The sequence below is a fragment of the Lepus europaeus genome, assembly GCF_033115175.1.
Source record: "Lepus europaeus isolate LE1 chromosome 21 unlocalized genomic scaffold, mLepTim1.pri SUPER_21_unloc_7, whole genome shotgun sequence".
NCBI classification, from domain to species: domain Eukaryota; kingdom Metazoa; phylum Chordata; class Mammalia; order Lagomorpha; family Leporidae; genus Lepus; species Lepus europaeus.
In genome coordinates, this window is record NW_026909012.1 from 106,361 (window position 1) to 125,214 (window position 18,854).

General features: G+C 51.5%; 2 protein-coding genes across 11 annotated transcripts in view; one reads left to right on the forward strand and one right to left on the reverse strand.

Moving 5' to 3' along the window:
• The window catches only part of LOC133754351 (katanin-interacting protein-like), a 113,792-nt gene extending 105,034 nt beyond the window's left edge, over positions 1-8,758 (reverse strand). For 2 of the 5 annotated variants that reach the window (XM_062184829.1, XM_062184828.1), the window contains exon 1: positions 8,587-8,754. Coding sequence is in view for 4 of the 5 variants with exons in the window: in XM_062184828.1 (XP_062040812.1) it covers positions 8,587-8,593 (7 nt within the window). In the remaining variant the exon portion in view is untranslated. Of the gene's footprint in view, positions 1-8,586 lie in introns of all 5 variants that reach the window. The other 3 variants (XM_062184831.1, XM_062184830.1, XM_062184832.1) reach the window with 3 other exon arrangements.
• A 67-nt stretch (positions 8,759-8,825) lies between these two features.
• Positions 8,826-18,854, forward strand: part of LOC133754352 (general transcription factor 3C polypeptide 1-like) — a 69,439-nt gene continuing 59,410 nt past the window's right edge. For 5 of the 6 annotated variants that reach the window (XM_062184837.1, XM_062184834.1, XM_062184836.1 and 2 more), the window contains exons 1-4: positions 8,830-9,105; positions 14,244-14,453; positions 16,367-16,543; positions 16,792-16,935. In XM_062184837.1, coding sequence (XP_062040821.1) covers positions 8,885-9,105; positions 14,244-14,453; positions 16,367-16,543; positions 16,792-16,935 — 752 coding nt within the window. In that variant the 5' untranslated portion in view covers positions 8,830-8,884. Of the gene's footprint in view, positions 9,106-14,243; positions 14,454-16,366; positions 16,544-16,791; positions 16,936-18,854 lie in introns of all 6 variants that reach the window. The other variant, XM_062184833.1, reaches the window with a different exon arrangement.

Below are 18,854 nucleotides of genomic sequence, written 5' to 3' on the forward strand. Positions count from 1 at the left end.
CATACAAAAGAACAAGAGCAGGCCCTGACCCTCAAAGAGGGAACAGGGCATGGAGTCCAATTCTAGGGGATCCTGCCGTCAGGGAGGGGACGCAGGTCACTGTAATCTGTAGCCAGGGGGTGGGGCGGTGGCAGGGGGAGTGACTTCAAGGAAGGACCCAGCTTGCAGATAACACAGCCTGGGCAAGGTGTGGAGGCGGGAAAGGATGTAGTGTGCTCAAGAAGTGGCTTCAGGGGCCTATGGGGAAGCCAGTATGCTTATGCAGGAAGTGAGCACCTGCTGACTGGCACCACGAGCCACAAGGAGTCAAACCATCAGCCTGTTTCCAAGGTCAAAGGAGTGAGCCCTGTTCAGCCCTGGGGGATCAGGTCTGGGTGACAATGCTGGCACGGCAGGGCCAGTTGCTTAGGAGGAGGAGCTTGGAGCTATTTAGAGAGCACTTTATCAAAGAATGAGGAAGTATGGCTACTGACATATTCAGGGCCAGCATTCTGCTTTCTTGTTTGCTTTTCTGAAAGGCAGAGGGACAGAGAGCTCCCACCTACCGGTTCACTCCCCAGATGCCAGGAACACAATCCAGGTCTCCCACGGGGGTGGCAGGGACCCAATTACTTGAGCCATCACCTGCTGCCTCCCAGGGTCTGCGTTAGCTGGAAGCTGGAATTGGTAGCTGAAGCCAGGAATCAAACTCAGGTACTCTGATATGGGACATGGGCATCCTAACTGCTACACTAAATGCCCACTCGCCAAAGCACCTTGTTTATCAGGAGACACAAGAGTTCAGATTTTTATAAGCACTATTTCTGACTCTGGGAAGATACACCTTTGGGCCCAGGGCAGTCTGGTATAAAACTTCTGGGCTTGAAGCAGGTGTCTAAAGAGGAGGCTGAAGAGGAACTGCTTCCCCACAGCAGTCTCCAGGGAAAGGTGCTATGTCCACAGGGCAAGTGTTCAGACTGCAAGGGTCAGGATGTTCAAAACCCCATGGGGCATCAGCAGCCGCACTTTCTCACTCTTTGATAAAGTGCTCTCTAAACAGCTCCAAGCTCCTCCTCCTAACCAACACCACTGCTCCTTGTAAGGCCTCTCCTACTTGGAAACAGAGGAGTTGTCCCAGGGCCAGACCCTGCAGGAGCCAAGGCAAGTCAAGGAGTTCATTCAGCAGCCCGCGGGGCAAGCCCTGCCCATGGGCACAGCCTCCAGGGAGTGAGAAACTGGCCTTTGATGACATACTCCAGAGTGCACACTTGTCTGGGTGGAGCCCTGGCTCTGCATCCACTAGCTAACCGTGTGGTGTGAAACGGGCACAATCACGGTACCATACTGAGCTGTTTCAAGAATGCAACTCACATTCTCTATGGCAGCAGTCAGCAGGTTTATCTTGCAAAGGGCCAGCCAGCGAACATTCTGGCCCCGTGGGCCAGACAGTCTCTGTCACCACAGTCACCTCGGCCAACATGCCGTGAAAACAGCCATAGACACGAGATGCCAGTGGGTACAGCTTTATTTACAAATAAAGGGACTTGACGAACGTTATCTCCTAGGGACTGCCATGATGGGCTGTAGTTATCTATGCCTGGCTTTTCCCACCCGATTCTGAAGTTCTTACAGGCAGTAGTGACAGTCTGTCTTTCAGACCAGAAAAACCAGGCCTTGCACAGTGTGGCACACAACGAGGCCCAGCGGGACTTCCAAGGTTCTCAAAGTTGCCACTACAGCAGGCTTGTAACTTCAAATGCCGGCAGGCCCAGGCAGGGCAGAGTCGCGACTAGGGAGCTGGCCAGTGAGGCGTGCCGTGGGCTGGGAGAGAGTGCCTGCCTTCTAAAGGGGGCAGTCTCCGCTCAGCTCTGGTGGTGAGTGGCTACCGGGCAGAATTCTGACTCTCTGTTAATAGACTTTACTGATATTTTCTTTTTAAAGATTTATTTATTTATTTGAAAGAATTACAGAGAGAGGTAGAGCCAGAGAGAGAGGTCTTCCATCTACTAGCCCACTCCCCAAATGAGCACAATGGCCAGAGCTGAGCTGATCTGAAGCCAGGAGCCAGGAGCTTCTCCAGGTCTCCCACGTGAGTGCAGGGGCCCAAGAACTTGGGCCATCTTCTACTGCTTTCCCAGGCCATAGCAGAGAGCAGGATGGGAAGTGGAGCAGCTGGGACTCAAACAAGCACCCTTATGGGATGCCAGCGCTGCAGGCTAGGGCTTTAACCCACTGTGCCACAGCGCTGGCCCCAGATTTTACCGATATTTTCAACAAAACCTCATAATCAGATTCTTACGAGAAATCTGCCACTGTTTCGATGTTGACAACTAATTTAAAAAACTAATTCAAAATTTAAAAAATCATCACGGGCCAAGGAAACACTTCCATGGATGACTATTTTGCAATCTGAGATAAAGGGTTCATTTTCAAGTTGGCTACATCTCTATTTTTAAGGCTAAAGTTTTTTTTTTTTTAATATTTCTTTATTCATTTGAAAGTCAGAGTTGCAGAGAGAAGGAGAAACAGAGAAAAATCTTCCATCTGCTGGTTCACTCCCCAAATGGCCACAACAGCCAGAGCTGGACCAGTCAGAAGCCAGGAGCTTCTTTCAGGTCACCCACACGGGTGCAGGGGCCCAAGCACTCGTGCCATCTTCTACTGCTTTCCCAGGTGCATTAGCAGGGAGCTGGACTGGAAGTGGAGTGGCCAGGACTTGAACCACTGCCCACATGGGATGCCAGCGCCGCAGGCGGTGGCTTTACCCATTATGCCACAGCGCCTGGCCCCCAAGGCTAAAGTTTTTAAAGACTTGTATCTTCAAACAAATTCACTCTACAGAAAAGTTCCAAGAACAGTACAGCGAGCTGCTATCTCCCCTTCCCCTGGACTCCGGCTGACTCATTTTGGCATCTCTGGATTCCAGTGCACAGAAGGCACTGAAATGCTATTCACTCACGGAACAAACACCATCAGGGAAAAACAAGCAAAACGAAGTGTGCCAGGTTCCGGCGAGCAGCAAGCTAAAGTGGCGGGGCAGAACGCACGCTGAAAAACTTCGAGAGGAAGACAGGCATCAGATGGACAGACAGGAGCAATGAAGACAACAGGACAGACACACAGACCACGCGGAACGCACATTTATTTGGCCTACTGAATGTTTGCTTGGGTTTATTCTGTCTGGTTTTTGCCTGGTTTATTCTGAGTAGCAAGAGAAACACACAAATCACCAGGAGCCCAGGTAAATATCACACAAGACAGAACAGGCCAGACACACAGACTTGCATCCAAACCTTACCAATCACCCAGCGCCTTTTTTATAGTTTGGGATTATTTGGACAAGCCGGGTGAAATTTCATGTTGGTATTATTAATTCTCTGAGAAAGTTTGCTAAGCAAATGAACAGTACAAACAGGCAAGTGTTGAGTATTTGCTCTGGGGCCAGCAAAAGCAAATGCACAGCTTTAAAATCCTCCCTAATTACACGGATGCGCTGAACTGCTGTCTAATTATTATGTTCCTCAAAGACCGAGTACTTCTTTTTTTCCCCCTAAACCATCTCATACTTTAAAAGCACTGGGGAAAACCTGACTTTAACACAAAGGTGAGCATTTTCAGAAAGAAGACTCAAGTCCTGCCAATTACCTTTATGTAAATTTAAAAAAATGTCAAACATGGGGTTTTGACTTAAGCAAAGAGTGAGCTAATGACAAAGGTCACTAATTGCTAGAGACCTTCCTCAGAAGTGCCTCCGTCTCCTCTGAGCATGGCGGAGGGAAGCTGCAGACAATCACAGCACCCGCCGCCATGTAGAACCGTGTTTTTATGCACCAGACGGGGCCGCACGCTCTTTCATCCACTCTTCACTGACGGGGGTCTTCTTCATCATCCCCATTTCACTGACAGAAAAACTGAGGCTCCAAGAGGACAAAGGACATGTCTGGGATTCAAATCCACGGCTGCACGGCCCCTAAGACCTCAGCGCATCACACACTGTGTCACCGAGACAGACAGGCGGGAGCTGCTCAAAGTCAAATCCGACGGGCCAGGGAGAATGTCCTAGAAAGCTGTAGTGATCCTGGCATGCAGAATCAATCAGACTATAACCCGGATGGGGGCACCTGCTAGACATGGGGAGGCTTTCATCAGTCTGGGAAGTAAACATCTTTTTTTTTTTTTTTTTTTTTTTTTTGACAGAGTGGACAGTGAGAGAGAGAGAGAGACAGAGAGAAAGGTCTTCCTTTTTCCGTTGGTTCACCCCCCAGTGGCCGCTCCGGTGGCGCCCTGCGGCCTGTGCACCGCGCTGATCCGAAGCCAGGAGCCAGGTGCTTCTCCTGGTCTCCCATGCAGGTGCAGGGCCCAAGCACTTGAGCCATCCTCCACTGCACTCCCTGGCCACAGCAGAGAGCTGGAGAGGAAAAGGAGCAACCAGGACAGAATCTGGCGCCCCAATCGGGACTAGAACCCAGTGTGCCTACACCACAGGCGGAGGATTAGCCTAGTGAGCCACGGCGCCGGCCGGAAGTAAACATCTTTCTAAGAGGGCCAGGGTTAGCTTCTCTGGGTGGCTAGAATCACAATTCCTTAAGGCCTGCTTCACTTTACCCAATAGATACATGCCTATACAACTATGCATAAATCACAATTTTACAGACTTGGAGGGGCCGGCGCTGTGGCATAGTGTGTAAAGCCACAGCCTGTAGTGCTGGCATCCCTTATGGGTGCCAGTTCAAGTCCCGGCTGCTCCACTTCCCATACAGCTCTCTGCTATGGCCTGGGAAAGCAGTAGAAGATGGCTCAAGTCTTTGGGACCCTCCACCTTTGTGGGAGACCTGGAAGAGGCCCCTAGCTCCTGGGTTTGGATCGGCGCAGCTCCAGTCATTGCAGCCAATTGGGGAGTGAACCAGCAATGGGAGACCTCTCTCTCTCTTTCTCTCTCTCTCTCTCTCTCTCTCTCTCTCACTCTCTCTCCTTCTCCTTCTCCTTCTCCTTCTCTCTCTGTGTAACTCTGACTTTCAAATAAATAAATAAATCTTTCTTTAAAAAATGAAAAAACCTCTTTCTCTGTCTCTCCCTTTCTAACTCTACCTCTCAAATAAATAAATAAAATCTTTTAAAAATTATTTATTTACAAAAAAAAAAAAAGATTGGGAAAGAAAATGGGATTCTTTGAAGGTCATAGCTAATCTCAGGGTAAATACTTTCTTAAAATAAATTATTCCCCTTTGTAAGCAATCTGAAAATCAACAGATTCCTCCACGGGGCCACAGGCATATTCTAGGACAGGCTTCTTGAAAATGGTCTATTCCAGGGCTGGGGAACCCTTTGCCACCAAAGGCCATTTGGACATTTATAACATCAGTCATGGGCCACACAAAATTACCAACTAAAGCAGCCTGCTTTAGATCTACTAAATTTCAAGTTCTACCTTGTTGGGGACAGACCAAATTTCTTGGGCCTTCCCTGGTACAGCAACGTTTCTCAAAGTGTGTTCCACAGATCCTAGGAGGAGGAGAGGAATGCAAAGAGAAAACTGCTCTCATCATAATTCTAATCCTTCTTCCCTAAGCAAAGCCAAGTAACCTGGGTTAGAACTGCTTGTAGCTTGAATCAAGGCAGCACAGCCAAACTACACCTGTAGCCATTATATTGTTTACTGTCCCAACCTCGTAATACAACAAAAAATCACTTTCACTTCAGAATGTCCTCAGGAAACAGCAATGATTCTATTGAGCCTCGGCCCATGAGATTCTGCATAAAGACATGGGAAGTACACATAAAGCGTTTCTGTTACAAGCCAAGAACAATGGCTGATCCTAGAAAACCGACATGTGGTTGAGTTGCCAGCTGAACTAACCACCTTCAGTATGGAATGCCATTCTTCCTTGAATGAACAACTAACACACAAATTACAGTCACTCACAGCTGGGCATGGGGCAGACATTTTCACAAATATGAACCAAATGAGTCTGTCCCTTCAAGGTAACAACAGTATCTATGTCAATGATCAAAACTATTCAAGTGGAAAACTTGTTTTCATTACAGGAGTTCAATGGCTTCCCTATACTTAAAACTCTTTTAAAAAGTGAGATAGGTGATGATATTAACAAGTGTGACTTTGATTCCGTGCAATGACATTTCAAAAGTTAACTTGTGGAAGATTTGCATGCTTCAGTGAACCAACATTTTCCCAGTGACCAATAGTTTATGTTATAAAATCCTATGAGTGGGAGTCGGCGCTGTGGCACAGTAGGTTAATCCTCTGAGTGCGGTGCCAGCATCCTATATGGGCGCTGGTTCTAGTTCCGGCTGCTCCACTTCCGATCCAGCTCTCTGCTGTGGCCTGGGAAAGCAGTTGAATATGGCCCAAGTCCTTGGTCCCTGCACCCAGGTGGGAGACCTGGAAGAAGCTGCTGGCTTTGGATCAGCTCAGCTCTGGCCATTGCGGCCAGTTGGGGAGTGAACCAGCAGATGGAAGACCATTCTCACTGACTATAACTCTACCTCTCAAATAAATAAATAAAATCTTCAAAGGGCAAGATAGAACAGTAAATTTTACTGAAACAGAATACAAAAGCTTAATGATAAGGGTCTAGATATTGTGACTAAGCTTTAACATACTGCCACTTGCTAAGTTCTGTTATATTATCAAAGAGTGTCTACAGTTACCTAAAAAGGCAATTAAAAATATCCCTCCCTGGTCCAATGATATATCGACGATGTGTGTGTGCAAGTGCTTGTGTACTTCTTCATATGTGTGTGTATTTCTTCGTATGTATGTCTTCATCTGTATCAGCCCAAATAACATGACAAAACAGTTGGGATGCTGAAGCCGACACAAGTCTAGCTCCTTACTATTAAACCAGACACCACAGAGATTTGAGAAAATACAAAACAATGTCAGGGGTGGCACTGTGGTGCAGTAGGTTAGCCTTCGCCTGCGGTGCCAGCATCCCCTATGGGCTCTGGTTTGAGTCCCAGCTCCTCCACTTCTGACTCAGCTCCCTGGTAATGGCCTGGGAAAGCGGTGGAAAATGGCCCAAGTGCTTGGGCTCTTGCACCCAAGTGGGAGACCCAGAGAAGCTTTTGATAGGCTTAGCTCCAAATGCTGCAACCATTTGGGGAGAGAACCAGTGGATGGAAAACTCCTCTCTCTCTCTCTCTCTCTCTCTCTCTCCCTCTGTCTGTAACTCTGCCTCTCAAATAAATAAATCTTAAAAAAGAAAAAAAAAGTCATTTTTCTTACTAAATTTTTAGCGGAAATGCAACTACTTGTCCATTAAAGATAGTATCTATATTCGGATGTAACAGGTTTATTCTTGACCTGTTTAAGTGAATCCATAAATGAACGTGTTGCGATTCTGTTTCAATTTCTGACATGGCAAATGTCACAGATGTAAAACATGTAAGCAAAGCCCTTTGGAGGCAGGAGCATAAAGGCTTTCTGAGGCCGGAAGGATTGAGTATTGTTTGGTAGCAACAGTGGGTTGTCCTTTCCAAGGAGCAAACTGGTGAGAGACATTCTAGAGCACCTCTGAAGGGCAAAGGGCAAAGGGCAAAGGGCAAAGGGCAAAGGTATCTTGACAGCTCAAGCCAGAACGTTCCAGTAAAAGCACTCTTCCAGGCTGTGTTCAGTGTGTATCAAAGGCAGGCAATTTCTTCAGGGACAAATTCCAGAGACGCCAGGGGCAGTGGCATAAAAAGAATCTAGCGCTCACTCTAAGGCATGAGTCGGGCCCATCTATCTGCGAAGTCAAATAACACTGCACTTTACATTCATGTTCTTTCCCGTGGTCAAGGCCATGATTCCAATCAAGGATCCCTGAATGGTGGCCCACAGACCACCTCTGGCCTTCAGACGGGTGGGCCAACTGGGTATTTTGAGAAACACCCTACAACTGGCTTGGAAGCTGCCTGACCAGCTTCCGGTTCACAGCCCCAAACCAGCCCAGGAGCCTCGTCCTTGCAGACACTCGCGTTTGTTAGCCTCTGAACTCAAGGGCTCCCCGAAAACCCTGCCACATCTCAGACTCCGTGATCCAGCTCCAGAGTCAGAGTGCCCGGGTTCCCCGCTCACTCTGCCGCTTGCTGGCTGTCCGACTTTCGGGAGTTACTGAACTTCCGGGAGCCTCCGTTTTCCTCGCTGTAAAATGGGATAACCTTGACCTCACACGGCTGCTAGGAAGCTTAGAGAGGTGCTCGTGGGCTGTTGCTAACACTAGACTGCACACTCCCGTGCTAAGTCCCTTCCCAGGAGCGACGACTGAGCTACCCACAGTCACACTTACCTCTACCCAAACTCCCAGATCCCACAGCTCCAACCTCCCGGGACACGCAAGGTCCTCCTCGGCCCTCTACTTCTCCTTTCCCGGAGACCCTGGCCAGTCCTGGGTTCCCACACGACCACAGGTTCGGTACCGCTGACCACTCCCCCAGCCGCTTCTCCCCAACCCGGACCACTAACTCTCCCTTTCCCTCAGATCGGAGACCGCCTTGAGTCAGGAATTGGCGGTCCAGGAGTCTACGGCCTAGGCCCTTGTCTGAAGAAGACTCAGGAATGTTGAAGAGTAACTGCCCGCCCTCCCGGAGGGGCCCTTAGACACTCACCGTCCATCCTTAAAGGCGGCGGTTACGGCGGTTACGGGTGCTCGAACCGGAAGCTGCCCCTACACTGTTTGCAGTTCCCCTGGTTACTGCAGGGCTCCCGACCAATGGCGGTGGAGCGCCGCTTGCTGAGCCCGCCTCCAAAGCGAGTGACGTCACGGAGGCGCGCTAGAACGCCTCCTCAGATCCCGGGGTGCGACCCGCCTCCGGCGGCCACAGATCCTTGTGCGCAGGCGCGCTGGGAAAGGCCGCCTGGCGCCGCGGTGCGCAGGCGCCGCGGGGGCTGCTAAGTGAAGCGGCAATGGACGCCTTGGAGTCGTTGTTGGACGAGGTGGCCCTGGAGGGGCTCGATGGCCTATGTCTGCCCGCGCTGTGGAGCCGCCTGGAAACGCGCGTGCCGCCTTTCCCTTTGCCGTTGGAGCCCTACACGCAGGAGTTTCTGTGGCGGGCCCTTGCCACGCACCCAGGAATCAGCTTCTATGAGGAGCCTCGGGAGCGACCAGACCTCCAGCTCCAGGATCGGTGAGCGGCCTGGGCCTGCGGGCGGGCGCAGGGCCCGGGTCCTGATAGGGTTGGGGAGGGGGCAGGGAATGGAGCGAACCGGGGCGGGAGAAACCCAGACCCGGAGTGTGGTGGGCAGCACCTGATGTGGGGACCAGGTGGGGCCCAGGAGCTGGGGATCATCTGATGGTAACCCCGTTATATCCGGGCGGGCTGCATTCAGAGAGTATTTCCATGAAATTGGACGTAGGACGGGAGCAGGAAGGCAGTTCCTGTGGAACGCTCAGGGTTGGACCAGGGCAAGTGCGCAAAGCAGCCAGTTTAGGAATCGCGCTGATAACCCGAGCACGGACCAGGTACGACTCTGCAGTTCCGTTTTAGGAGCTTGGGGAGGTCGGTCCACACCGTGACCCCCTGGAAGTAGGTGCTGTCGTCTGTCCCACTTTACAGGGGTGTAAACTGAGGCGTGCACAGGGGACAAGCAAGGAGCATTGATTTGAACTCTGTATGTCTCCGGAGCCTTTTTTTCTTTCTTTTCATTGATTTGAAAGACAAGAGACAGAAACAGCGGGCTGCCATCTGCTTGCTCACTCCCCAAATGCCCGCAACAGCTGGGCCTGCTGGGCTAGCCAAAGCCTAGAGCCTGGAACTCCATCTGGATCTCCCACGTGGGTGGCAGGGCCTCAAGTACTTGAGCCATCGGCTGCCTCCCAGGGTGTGCATTGGCAGGAAGCTGGACTGGAAGCTGAGGCAAGCAGGAGCCCTGGGGACTTCCATGTGGAATGCAGGCCTGGTGGTGTCTTTATCCCTGAACCAAGTGCCGGCCCCCAGAGTCTGTGCTCTTCTGCCATATTGTGAGGGTGGGGGCAGTCCCCAGAGGTGATACCCAAGACAAGGCTTGGAAGTTGGATTTAGGCAGCCGGTTGGCAAAGAGAACGGTGGACAGAGAGCGGGAATGTGAAAGGCCGAAGGAAGAGAACTAAGTTTGGCTGGAGTGTAGGGTAGAAGGACAGAACAAGGAATAAGGGTTGGCACACAGATGCATGTTAGGAGTTGGTACTGTTCTAAGATTCTTTGTTTTTTTAAGATTTATTTATTCATTTGAAAGAGTTACACAGAGAGAGAGAGAGGTCTTCCATCCGCTGGTTCACTCCCCAATTGGCGGCAATGGCCAGAGCTGTGCCAATCCGAACCAGGAACATTTTTTTTCCAGGTCTCCCACATCGGTGCAGGGGCCCAAGGACTTGGGCCATCTCCTACTGCTTTCCCAGAGAGCAGAGAGCTGGATTGGAAGTGGAGCAGCCAGGACTCAAACTGGTGCCCATATGGGATGCTGATGCTGCAGGCAAGAGGCTTAACTCCCTGCACCATGGCATCGGCCCTTAGAAGCTTAATTTGTTTTAAAGATTTATTTATTTATTTGAAAGTCAGAGTTAGAGAGAGGAGGAGAGGCAGAGAGAGAAAGGGAGGTCTTTCATCTGGTTCGCTCCCCAATTGGCTGCAACAGCACTTCATGCAGTGGCTTTACCTGCTATGCCACACTGCTAGCCCCGATTCTTTTTTTTTTTTTAAGATATATTTATTGGAATTTTGCCTCTCTTGGGGCTCCCCTCCAGGCCACTCTGGCTGGAGGTTTCTGTCTTAAATAAATTTTGCTTTTCTTTAAAAAAATTTTTATTTATTTGAAAGGCAGAGTTATAGAGAGATAAGGAGAGACAGAGAGAGGTCTTCCATCCACTGGTTCACTCCCCACAAATGGCCACAATAACCAAGACTGAGCCAGGCCAAAGCCAGGAGCCAGGAGCTTCTTCCAGGTCTTCCATGTAGGTGCAGGGCCCCAAGGGCTTGGACCCTCCTCTGTTGCTTTCCCAGGTGCATTAGCAGGGAGCTGGATGGAAAGTGGGGCAGACAAGACTCCAGTTGGTACCCATATGGGATGCTGGTTTGCAGACCCAGGCTTAACCCACTGTGCCACAGGGCTCACCCCCTAAGATTCTTTTATTTATTTATTTTTTTAAGATGTATTTATTTATTTGAAAGGCAGAATTACATAGAGAGACAGAGAGGTGTTCCATTTGCTGGTTCACACTCCAAGTGGCTACAACGGCCAGGACTGGGCCAGGCCAAAGCCAGGAGCTTCATCTGGTGGGTGCGGGGGGCCTAAGCACTTGGTCATCTTCCATTGTTTTCCCAGGTGCATTAGTGGGGAGCTGGATTGGAAGTAGAGCTGGCATCTACCAGTGTCACAGACAGCACCTTAACCCACTGCACCACAATACCAGTCCCTGTTCTAAGTTTCTTACATATAGTAAGTTGTTTCATTTTTACAACAACCTTAAGAGGTGGGTAATGTTACCCCTGTTTTCCTGAAAAGAACATCAAGGCACAAAATGACTTGTTCAAGGTCATCAACTAGCAAGAGCAGAACCCACAGGGCCAGCGCTGTGGTGTAGTAGGTTAAGTATCCACCTGCAGTGCCTGTATCCCACATGGCATCGGTTCAAGTCCTGGCTGCTCCACTTCCGATCCAACTCTCTGCTATGGCCTAGGAAAGCAGCAGAAGATGGCCCAAGTGTTTGAGCCCCTGCACCCACATGGAAGACCCAGAAGAACTGGTGCCTGGCTACGCATTGGCCCAGCTCTGGCTGTTGTGGCCATTTCAGGAGTGAACCAGAGGATGGAAGACCTCTCTCTCTATCTCTCCCTCTCTCTGGCTGTAATTCTGCCTCTTAAATAAATAAATAAGGAAGAACAGAACCCAGAATTTGAATGCAGAAATTCTAGGTCCAGAATCCACTCTGCCTTGCACTGGAGAAGCTAATCAACCATCCTTTATCCCCATTTCTAGAGTTTCTCCCTTATCAAAAGGACAGTGGGAAGCCACCCAAGGGAGGGTCAGACACGGACAAAGAGTGAAGCTGAGAGCCTCTTTGCAGTCTGGGCATAGCAGCGAGGCAGGGGCCAGCTTGCCATCGTAGGTGTGGAACAGAGGCTAAGGAAAGAGGATCGAGACAGCCACAACGGCGGAGTCCAGAGGATTGGTGGCTGATCGGCTGTGAGGAGAGACAGGATTCTAGGAGGATGTTGGGCCCCTGAGTGAACCCGATACCCTCCCCTGAGGCAGGGAACACAGCTGAGCAGCCTTGAGGTGTGCATCTGGTGGGGGCACACGGCTGGGGGTTGGGATGAGGCTCCTTCAGGTTGTCCAAGTGCAAGCTCTGTTTAGTGAACATCTGGCCTCATGGGAGCTAAAGCAGGTCAGAGGGAGGGACCGAGCCAGACGTCGGTGAGTCATCCCCTGTCCTTGGTGATGAAAGCCGTTGGCTGAGATGATCCCTAGGAGAGAGCGGGGCCAGTGCTCCTGGGCTTGCGTTAGGTCTGTGTCCCAGTGAACCCAGGCTAGGTTAGAAGTGCATCCAGGCCACTTACCCGGCCTGGCACCGTGGCTTAGCCAAGCCACCCTGACCGTGCTCAGGACACTTCACCTTACAACTGGGCAGAATCATCAGCACAAGCCCGGTGTGCAGTAAGGCGTTTATGGAATGCTGTACTGCAGTGACAAGCAGGGTGGTTGTGTGCGGGTTGACTTTTGCACGAGGTCAAAAGTGAAAGCAGCACGTGGTGGGGATTGTGTTCTGGTCGGCGGCCTTCAGCGGAGCTCTGAGGTGCGTGGACATTGCAGACAGAGTGGAGGATGAGGAGCTTCAACAGAAGACAGAAAGGCGTCACTGCAGAGGGGCCGGGCAGTCTGGCCAGAGTGGTTACCTGGGAGCTGGGGAGAAGTCGGGATTTGAGAACGCAGGAGGGGGGCCGGCGCTGTGGTGTAGCAGGGCATCATGCATGGACACCGGTTCGTGTCCACCTGCTGGTGCGGCTGTGAGGTTCTGCAGGGGGTGGCCCAAGTGCTTAGACCCCTGCTCCCACGTGGGAGACCTAGAGGAAGCTCCTGGCTCCTGGTCTTGGCCTAGCCCAGTCCCGGCTGTTGGCAGCTGTTTGGGGAATGGACCAGCAGATGGAAGACCTCTCTCTCTGTCTCCCTCTCTCTAACTCTACCTTTCAAATAAATAAAAGTAAACAACAACAACAACAAAAATAGAAGAGCACAAAGGTCCCAGAGGGGGCAAGAAAAGGCTTGAAAAGTGGATGTGGACCAAGCCTCAGCTAGACTGGTGCAGGGTGTGAATGAGATTTCAAAGGAAAGCTCACTCTACGGGGCTGACTGGCTAGGAGAGAAAGCACGTGTCAGAGATGCTGAGGCCAAGGGACAGTGTCGCACCAGGGAGGTACTTGATTGGAGGGGGGAGGGGCACTCACAACCTTGGATTTGATAGACAACTGGAGACATTGCACAGACAGGACTGAGGGTTCAGAGGTGAGAATGGTTCACATGAGCGTGATGGTTAACACCATGGAAGTAGATAAGGGTACCCAAGAGATGGACAGATGATGTCTTAGGGGAGGAATGCCCTGAATCGCTCAGTCCCAATGTGGTGGCCTGGAGTCCCACAACCACGTTTGGAGGGAAACCAAAGGGGGCCGTGACTGGGGCCAGTAAGGCAGTTTGGGTCCCAGCACCCAACTTCTTTTTTTTTTTTTTTTTTGACAGGCAGAGTGGACAGTAGAGGGAGCCAGAGAGAAAGGTCTTCCTTTGCCGTTGGTTCACCCTCCAATGGCCGCCGCGGTAGGCGCGCTGCGGCCGGCGCACCACGCTGATCCGATGGCAGGAGCCAGGTACTTCTCCTGGTCTCCCATGGGGTGCAGGGCCCAAGAACTTGGGCCATCCTCCACTGCACTCCCTGGCCACAGCAGAGAGCTGGCCTGGAAGAGGGACAACCGGGACAGGATCGGTGCCCCGACCGGGACTAGAACCCGGTGTGCCGGCGCCGCAAGGCGGAGGATTAGCCTGTTAAGCCACGGCGCCGGCCCCAGCACCCAACTTCTGGGGCCAGCTTGGGAGACCCTGGGAAGGTCCGCATTCTCTCTTCTCTGTTGTTAAAAGGCAGGACCCTGCTTGTCAAGGCTGTTTGCATCTTGCAGTAGGGACACTGCAGTCTCAGCTCTTTCTCTCTGATCTCGGCTAGAGCCTGTCAGAGGCACTCACTGCGCAGGCGTCATTGCCGAAGCTCAGCTGGGTTTGCCGCCTGTGCTTTTCCCCCTAGGTACGAGGAGATTGACTTGGAAACTGGCATTTTGGAGTCCAGGAGGGACCCGGTCCCTCTGGAGGATGTCTACCCCATTCACATGATCTTAGAGAACAAGGATGGCATCCAGGGCTCGTGTCGGTACTTTAAGGAGAGGAAGAACATCACCAGCGACATCAGGACCAAGTCTCTGCAGCCGCGTTGTACGATGGTGGAAGCCTTTGACAGGTAACTGGTTCACCCCCGTCAGGAACCCCTCACGTCAGGGGTGTGGTCAGAGCACTCGGCTCGGGTCTTTGGCCCCAGCGTCTCTTGGAGGTTGCCAACCCTGCTCTAAGCCAGCTCTCAGCCCGCTTCACCCCACTGCAGCTGGGCTGATTGAGGTCAGGGCTCCTATCTGTCCCTCTGTTTGTGTGCATGGTTGCGGCAGGCAGCTGACATTTGGAAGTTGCCTTTTTGTTCTCTTGTCCTAGCTGGGCCCTGGGCCGCAGAGCCATCCCTGTGCAAGTCCTCAGGAGGTCAGCCTCTTGAAGGTAGAGACCGGCTGTGTTTATCGTAGCGTTCTGGCACTTGGCGCAATGCTTGGGCAGTATCTGATGTCACAGTCAGCAAACCAGAACCAGCAGGAGTCACTGAGCCAGATAATTGCCAATGATGTCCAGAGTCATTGGAATTACAATGGTGTGGGCTAGGAAAGCCATCTGGGGAAGAAAACAAAGAGCAGCAAAGCCACTCCACTGCGTTCAAACTTTCTCCCAAGTGACCTCTTAGAATTTAACTTAGTGAGGGTTTTGAGAAAAAGGATCCTGAGTTTGTCACCCTGAGCGTCATGTGGACTCTGTTTACTATGTGTTAGCATCCACTTGGAAGACAGGCCATACGGTCCTCGCTGACTTACACAGACAACTCATTATAGGCCCAAACAGTGTATTGACACAGCTTCTTCCTTTTTCTTTTTGTCTGCGTGGTGGTGGAATCAGGGGGAAGGAAAGCCATCAGGCTAGACAGGTCTGGGCGGTGTGGCCAGGCTAGGGCCGGGAAGAAGGGAGAGGCGAGGGCTTGGCAGCCCATGAGCTGTGGCATGTGGACCCTTGGTGACTCCTTCACCCAGGAAAGGGAGGCCTCTGGTCCAGTAACATGATACCACGTGGTGAGCAAGGGGCGTGCTCTCCACAGCACCTCCTGTACAACTCCCTGATGCAGGGCCAGGGCTGGGCTCCTAGAGTGTGCATGGGGAGGGTCGCTCTGCCCCAGGCATGAGCCTAACTCAGGCCAGCCTCTGCTGGAGGTAGAGCTTCAGCTATCAGTGGGAGCGGTGGACAGCTTGGACTGTGGGCCCCTGCATGGGAATGAGGCGTCTTGCAGCACCTTGCTTGCAAACTTTTTACTTCTTTCTGGACATTATCTTTGACCCATCAGATCTGTTGTCCAGCAGAGAGAAGTCACTGACAGCACAGTTGGGTGTTGCTGACTCTGAAGGTCTATCAGTCCAGTGCACTTGGCATGGTCATTCACTTAAGTACACTTGCTGAGCACCCACCCTGTGCCCAGCTCATTCTAGGCACTCAGGGTATCCTTATGAACAAGTTGGGGGTGTGCCTGTGTTTGAATTAAGGAGGATGGACGAGAATGTTGCCCGCCCCCTCCTCCCCCCTTGGCTGTTTGTGAGTGCTAGGTGCTGTGAAGAGCCTGGGAATGGTTGAGTGGGACTGGAGCTCTGGCTGACGTTTTCTGGAAGGCCTGGGTGATGGGAAGGAATCAGCCATCTGAGGATCGGGGACAGGGCAGCAGCTAGGCAGACGGAAGAGCCAGGACAGTGACCCTGACACTTCTTACTGGCACAAGAAGGCCCCTGTGGGTGAAGATGAAGTGAGCGAGGCAGGGGGGGCCTTCCAGGCCGGGGCGAGGGTGTGGATTTGGTCTGAGTGCCTTGGCGAGCCCTGCAGGGCATCAGCCAGGAAGTAACAGGTCAGCCCTGTTCATTCAGCACACTGTGGGGTTCTAGGACGGCAGACCCACTTCGGAACATGATGGCCTTCTGGGAACCCAGAAAACGATAGTTCTAAATCTGCTTTTTCAGATTTCCATTTTCATAAAATCGCTTCGACCTGTTTCTTCACGTGGGTGTTTCTGACTTGCAGGTGGGGGAAGAAGCTGATCATCGTTGCCTCCCAGGCCATGCGTTACCGGGCCCTGATAGGCCAGGAGGGGGATCCTGACCTGAAGCTCCCCGACTTCTCCTACTGCATCCTGGAGCGACTGGGCCGGTCCAGGTGGCAGGGGGAGCTGCAGCGAGACCTGCACAGCAGTGCCTTCAAGTAAGGGGGAGGATTTGCATGTGGGGCTCACTGACCACCACAACCTGCCTCCCAAATGCAGGGGCTGCTGCCTTGTCTTCCCTGGGGATTTTTAAAAATCTCTGACTGTTCTCTTGGGTTGGCTGGGTCAGTGTGTGTCGGTGCGTACGTCTGGGGGAGAGACTCCCTACACTGTGGTGCTAAAACTACCAGCAAACCAAAACGACGTGACCCACACCCTCCTCCCCTTCCCCCTCCTCCTCCTCCAGGGTCGATGCTGGGAAGCTTCACTATCACAGGAAAATCCTGAACAAAAACGGGCTCATCACAATGCAGTCCCACGTGATCCGGCTGCCCACTGGAGCCCAGCAGCACTCGATCCTCCTCCTCCTCAACCGCTTTCACGTGGACAGGTATGCTTGAAGGGAACAAAGCCTTCGGCGACTTGTACTGCAGCCACGAGCATGATGCTTTCAAAAATCATTAGAGGCCAAATGAGAATATGACTGTGGCTTTCCAAAGAAGACATTTAGTTGTCTGTTTCTGTTGAAAATAAGTCCTGCTCACTTAGAAAGCCTGGAAATTAGAAAAGGACAAAAAAAAAAAAATGCCTGCTACTCTGTAGCTCAACAATGGGAACTTTTATCATTTTGGTGAGAACTTTTTTAGTTCTCATTAAAGGTGAGAACCAAAGGTGTAAAAAAAAAAAAAACATCAAACTTGAGTTGCTGTGGTGGCAGAGTTGTGGTTGGATTATGTCCATTTCAGATTGGAGGTTTTTGCAACACAACCGTGATAATCCACCCACTGGGATAAGAAGGCAAGGTTCTGCCAAGTGCTTACAGTGCAGGATACTCTAGCTGGGTATCATAGCGTGGGCTGTGCTATTGCACAGGCTGTTGTAATAGGCACACTCCTTTTTGAGGACCAGGATGTCTCTGAGAGTAAGTTACCTCTCACCCGTTAATCCTTGCTGTTGGGGAGACTAATTTCCTGGCACAGCGATGGGAGAAAGAAAGCTTCCACCACCCCGCAGAGGTCTCACTCTAATTCTGGCAGCCCCATGCCCTCCTGAGTGAGAAGAACAGAAGCCAAGTGCAGGGAGTGAAGGACAAGTGGGTGCCTTTGAGTGGCCCACGCCTGGCCACCAGTGCCTGGAGTGGAGGTGGGCAGACGGACAGGGTGGTTGAGGAAGTCCCTGCCCTTGACCCTGGTGGCCAGGGCCAGCCTCCAAAAGGAAGGGGAGTGAACAGTCAGGATTAAGTGTCCCTTTCAAGTTGACAGTGCCTACTGCCTTGCCCAGGGCTTGGCCCAGACAGTGCATGATACTCATGTGCAGCCTGTCCTGACTCCAAACCTCCAGGAACAAAAGCCGCCCCTGTGCTCCGGTCACGTGTCTGGTAGTCCTGACTCGCCTTCAAGCACACCCACCATCAAAATGTCCCAGACTCCTAGTTTATCTTTCAGTCTCTGTTTTGGAAACCTGCATTGAAGAGAATTCTGTTTGGTGAATTGGTTTCTAGTTTCTAATTAGTCACACCATCCATTAGTTACATGATGCTGTTACTGCACTTGAAGTTGGTGGGCGGCCTGTAATCTACAAAGAACGTAGGGTGAGAATCCTGGGGAAGGGGAGGAAGCTCCGGATGAAGTCAGGCACTGTACTCCAGTTACTGCCTTTCCCTTGGGCAAAGGTGCTGACCACTATGGACTGTGGTTTCTTCTGTGTAAGATGGCCATGACTCAGTGCTCCTACGCATGGTAGTTCATGTGCTGTACATATCTGCCCCTTCATCCATTCTTTCACCGATTGAGAAGTGGGTGCAATGTTGAGGTCTCATCCGTGTGCTCTGCCTTCCCCTTGGATGTGAGTCAGGCCAAGCTGCCCTCATGTGGCTGACCTGTGTCCCTGCTCCGGGCTCCCCAGGGCACACGCAGCCAGGAGCCCTGAGCTCTTCAGTTGAGTCTTTTGGTGACCATGAGCTTGGAAGTATTTATTGTAACATCCGCTTCATTATAGAAATGAGCTGACAGGTGGAATCGGGCACGCTGTGAAGTCAGGTGGAAAGCAGCTCCAGATTGAGCGAAGTGTCAGGAGGGCGTGAAGTAAGCACTGGGTTTAGGGAAGGAAGACTCAGGCTAGCGTCTTGGACCTGAAGTTTGGAAAAAGCTGATTCACTTCTCGATGTAATTATCTCCATCTTTCTTTGCCGGGTGATTTATAAGGAAATGTTGTAAGAAAAGCTTCCTAGACTTCAAAGTGTTATAAAAATGTCAGGGCTCAGGGCTCACATTGTGGTGCATAGAGCATGTTGAGCCACCACTTGGAACA